The sequence below is a fragment of the Lygodium microphyllum genome, chromosome 9 (genome assembly GCF_053477565.2).
Source record: "Lygodium microphyllum isolate KBCC chromosome 9, Lygodium_microphyllum_v1.1.10, whole genome shotgun sequence".
Lineage (NCBI taxonomy): Eukaryota > Viridiplantae > Streptophyta > Polypodiopsida > Schizaeales > Lygodiaceae > Lygodium > Lygodium microphyllum.
The window spans coordinates 23,606,099-23,611,139 of NC_141143.1; the positions used below are offsets into that span (position 1 = coordinate 23,606,099).

Consider the following 5,041-nt stretch of genomic DNA (forward strand, 5'->3'; position numbering starts at 1 on the left):
ATATATGTAGTGACTTACTAGACTATCCCACTTACAATTGCATATTATCCCACTTACGTATCAATAGGTGGATAAAGCACGAATGGTTTTTAGCTAGAGAAAGATAATGCAATGAAGATGTACACGAAAGAGATAGAGAAATGCATATTATCCATCAATCAATCAAAGATATGTACATGAAGTGACTTAATATAGTAATTAAAGTATCGTCATTTTTAGGATGCTCCATTGACTTCTGTAAGTTGCTATAACCTTGAAGTAGAATATAGCCAACCACACTGTCCATGGAAGGAAAACTTGGCCTCATCAAATTAACCAAGTTAATTTACTTATACATTTCATAGATAAGAGATTTGTAGTTGGCTTGTTGGTATTAGTCACCAACAAGTGGACACACTGGCTAAAGATGATGAAAAGAGGACATGTGCACATTGGTTACATGTGGTCCACCTTATCTAAAATTATATGTGAGCTTGTTGCAGGGGCTTCCCCCAATTATGAGGTCAATCTTTCCCACTGCATCCACAATCTCAGCCAACTTATCATCAGTAATATCTCTAACATCATCCTCCATTTGAAATCGGCCTGTTTGTAAGGTTTTGTTCCACTAGCTGGCTATTATATTTTTACATTTATCATTGATCTCCACAATAACAACAGCCTTCAAAATTCTACCCAATTTGTGCAATGCCACTTCTTTCCCACCAAGGCTCGAGAATAAGGACAGAACTGTTAAACCTTGCGGATATAATTCTTTCAGTGTGGTGAAAGACTGTACGGAATAGTATTGACTTGAAATGAGTTGCCCAATGCAATATACCGATCTGAAAGGGTAGAGCAGCCTCAAGTGTGGTCACGATCATATCCAAGCACCAGCTCAATCTCATGGGGTTCAAGTGGGGCAGCTTGGCCTGGGCTGACCCAAACCAAGTTCCATATTTTGCATGCCAGGACAATCTCACGTTGAAGATAAGAAGGTATCTTGCTTTCTTTGTGGGAAGAAAATATTTTTCTAATCAATCCACATATAGTGCTAGGGGCATCCCGTGTGTTTATGCAATTCAACTTCTCTCTTGGATCCCATGGCCAATACTTCTTTGTTTTTGGAAGCATCTTAAAGATTGTCATGGGAGCAGGGGAAAGCCTAAACCATACTGAAAAATATCTAGAGTCTGTGAACTCTGGATCTATGCCATTAAAATTCCGTTTGATGGTCTCCCACTCTGAATTGGGAACGTTCTCAACATTTTCAAAATAGAAAAAGAGAGGGCCTTTCATCAAACTATTCAATGGTTTTGGCTTGCCTTTAAAAAAGCCAGGAATTCCAAACCCCATGCCCTTTTTGAACTTGAAGGGTGGGATAGAACCTAGATGTGGACGTGATGTTTTTCCATTCATAGATTGAGTCTCGAGCCATAAAACACTCGAGTCTTCACTGGCACTTTTATCCAAGTCTAGAGTAAGAGTAATGCTGATCTTTGTTTTAAGGTCCAAGTAAGTGTACAATAGCTTAAGGGCTCTTTCATCTACCCAGTATATTTTGCTACAGACACCTTGTGAGGGTCCAGCATATCTAGTTATTTGAACACCTCGTGAGGGTCCAGCATGTCTAGTTTGATCTTTTATCTTTTACGACTAGTGCACATTATTCAATGCACTTTGGTGTGAGGGTAAACATCTTCGAACTCAACGTATAGATGAAAAGAGAAATACCCAAGATTGTGGTGTCCTTGCTCACTTCGAGGATGCCAATGGTACTTTGAGTAATTATTAACTCTATTTTTTTAATTCAATGATTCAATATATGTGTATTCTTAATTCTATGGTTTTTATCATACGCACACGTACATGCTCAAGAATCAATTTCAGGTGGTTAAATAATTATTAAATTTAATTTTTTAATTATGTGAATTGCAATTTTAGATGGTTAAATAATTGTGCGTCTGCTGGCGCGTCTATATTAGCGTCTATTTGCGCGGATATATAAACGCACAATTCGCGTCTATTTACACGCACGTTTACACGCACTTATAGACACTATGATAGACGCACCCGACTTTGCACGTCTATGCCTCGTTTCTGTTGTAGTGCAAGTTCTATAAAAAAAGGATGGAAGGTCAAGGCGCATGATGAGACCAAATGTATCTAGATCTCCATGCCAGAAAAGCATTGTCCACAGCATGAGTTTGAATGTGGGACAGATTACACTAAAAGGATTATTGAAGACTTGATATGAGTAAACGTGTGAGTAATGTAGCCTTCCACTCTCTAGAGTCTAGACAAAGAAATTGAGGTTTTAGTGCAGCTCTTTAAATTAAAATTTTCAAATTCGAGCATTGCAACTTGACGAGGAAAGGTTAAGGGAAATGAGGAGGACCAAATTGTCGTACATGGACTTTAAAAGCATTATTAACAATATGAGCTTCAAGAGATGTGACTGATCACCAAACGATTGTTGATAACTTGATAAACACGACTGTTTGAAGTAATAGTTGTTGACATATTCACAAGTTTTTTATTTAAATAATGCGGTTTAGATTGACGTGTTCACACGAGTGGCGGCGAGTTTTTCGGACCGTTCTTGCAAGTTGCGGGGTTTCTTTTTTTTGGTGTCTGGGAAAGAAACAAAGTGTTTGTACAATCGTGTCTGTACCCACACGTGATCTCCTTACAGCTGACGTCCAAGAGTGATATAATAATACGTCCCACTGTCCCAGTGCCCACTCGAGAGTCGAGTGACGAGTCTACTGTGAGTGTGCTTATTGACGGTTGGTTGCAGACGTGGCTGGGCAGCCGGTTTATTGACGGTTATAGACGTGGCTGGGCAGTCGGGGCGTCGCGCTGACAACGAGGCGCTGGGCCTTGCCGACGGAGAGGCCGTACTTCTCCGTCATGTCGATGGTGGAGGCGCCGTTGGGCAGGTGGACGGACCAGTCGAAGGCGTGCACCAGCATGCCGATGCTGGCCTGGACCGTGAGGAGGCCCAGGGTCCAGCCGGGGCAACCGCGGCGGCCGGCTCCGAAGGGGAGCAGCTCGAAGTGGTGGCCCCGCACGTCGATGTCGCTGCCGATGAAGCGCTCGGGGCGGAACTCGTGCGGCTTCTCCCACGACTTCTCCTCCCTGCCGATCGCCCAGATGTTGACCATCACCCGCGTCCTGGCCGGTATGTGGTAGCCCGCCACCTCGCACGCCTGCGTGGACTCGTGCGGGAACATGAGTGGCGCCGGCGGGTGCATCCTCAGGCCTTCCTTCACCACCGCCTGCAGGAACGGCAGCTCCGCCACGTCGACTTCCTGCAGCAGCCGCTCCTTCCCTATCACCGCGTCCAGCTCGGCTTGCAGCTTCTTGAGCTCCTGCGGGTTCCTGAGGAGCTCCGCCATGGCCCACTCGACGGTGATGGCCGAGGAGTCGGTTCCAGCGGCGAACATGTCCTGCGCAAACAATCATATAACAAAGAACGCGCCACCGCGGTGAAGTTCCATATAAAATTTACTGTGTGTGTGTATTCCGCTACTAAACACTTTGTCATAGGCAATGCAGTGAAAACTAAAGGAGTTTAACGCTGCAGTTAAGGGAATATTCTCACGTATAAGATGGCTTTAATGTTGTCGTCGGTTATGCTGGCGTCGGCCTTCTGCAGCGAAAGCAACAAGTCCAGAAGGTCGGCTTTCTTCGCTGGGGCTTGCTCGGCCTCCTCGTCCTCGCTTTCCTGCCATCTCGGGGCAGGGGCTGGTGCAGCTGCCGCCTGTGCTTTGTAGCGAGCCCGGCGGCCATCGACAATGCCTTGGAGGATCGCGTCGCTCTTCCTGGCGGACGCCTTCATCTCGCGGATGAGAAAGAAGTCCATCCAGTGGAGGTAGGGCAAGAAGTCCCCGTAGCAGCGCTTGCCCACGAGGCGGGAGATCTCGGCGATGATGTCGGTGAAGTTGGCGGCCGAGACGGCGGTCTCCATCTCGGCGAAGCGGCGCCCCACAGCCATTCGGCAGATGACGCTGCTGCTCAGCAGCATGAGCTGGCGGCGGAGCTCGAAGGAGCGGTCGTTGGTGGCCTCTTCCCACACGCGGCGCGCCAGCCGCGCCCTCTCCTCCCCTCGAATCGTCTTGAAGTCGGTGGTGCGCTTTGCGCCGAATAGCTCCATGACGCAGAGCTGGCGCATCTGCTTCCAGTAGGCGCTCTGCGGCGCGCACAGCACGTCGGAGCAGTCGTAAAACGAGTAGACGCCCAATGACAGCCGCGGCCGCGAAGAGAACGCGTGGCCCTGCGTCTGCAGCACCTCCTTCGCCAGCTCCGCCGACGACACCACGACTGTCGGCACGTTCCCCAGCTGCAGGTACATGAAGGGACCGTAGCGCTTCGACAGCTTGTACAGCGGCTGGTGTGGCAGGTTGCTCAGCAGGTGCAGGTGGCCGAGCAGCGGCAGCGCCGGCGGCGACGGAGGCCGCCGCGCCGCCGCTCGCTGCTTTGCCTTCTTCACGACAAACCACGCCGAGAGCGCAAAGCACACGCCCAAGCTGAGCACTAGCAGCGCTCCGTCGTAATCAGCCATGACCACCACTCACCCGCCGTGACCGGGTCCTGGAGTGTATACCTAGTGCAGGACTACTCAAAAGTTGAGCGTGTATAACAGCCGGACTGATGATCTCTTTGCCAGTCGCAACTCGCGACTAATTTTGTGGATCCACTCTCTCTTCTTGTGACTCTACATTGCGACTCAGACCATCTCGCGAACTATTTGTAGTTGGAATGGGAAAGACGTGTCACGTGTGTGATGACGCCGTTGGCCATCAGACAGTCCAATAATCCAATTTCAGCATGCTTTTCTGATGAAACATGCTGTCACTGGTTGACAAAGTCGTCGAAATCACCTGGTCCGGACTCCGATCTTTCTTCTAGAAAGATGCCTTTCTACGAAGTACTTAGTAGCGCCCCTTCACGCGCGCTTTAGATGCATGCAAATTTTTGAAGCTCGATTAAGGCATCTAATATTTACAAGGCCCGTGGCAACCTTGGACATTGGGTGGTACCAAACTCTTAGACTAGT

The 5,041-nt window shown here is 48.3% G+C and overlaps 1 protein-coding gene across 1 annotated transcript; it reads right to left on the minus strand.

Annotated features, from left to right (window-relative positions):
* Positions 1-2,417: 2,417 nt before the first annotated feature.
* LOC148030870 (cytochrome P450 71AP13-like) lies at positions 2,418-4,700 on the minus strand. The gene is made up of 2 exons (XM_087684397.1): positions 3,587-4,700; positions 2,418-3,431 (listed from the first exon to the last, which is right to left on the minus strand). The coding sequence occupies exons 1-2, from the start codon at positions 4,544-4,546 to the stop codon at positions 2,799-2,801; spliced, it is 1,593 nt and encodes a 530-aa protein (XP_087540523.1). The 5' UTR covers positions 4,547-4,700; the 3' UTR covers positions 2,418-2,798.
* Positions 4,701-5,041: the final 341 nt, after the last annotated feature.

What these genes read in the sequence shown, in the direction of transcription:
- LOC148030870 (XM_087684397.1), bottom strand. Translation starts at nt 4,546, where the DNA reads ATGGCTGATTACGACGGAGCGCTGCTAGTGCTCAGCTTGGGCGTGTGC. An exon ending in ACATTAAAGCCATCTTATAC is followed by an intron (nt 3,432 to 3,586) that starts GTGAGAATATTC and finishes TTGTTTGCGCAG; the next exon opens with GACATGTTCGCCGCTGGAAC.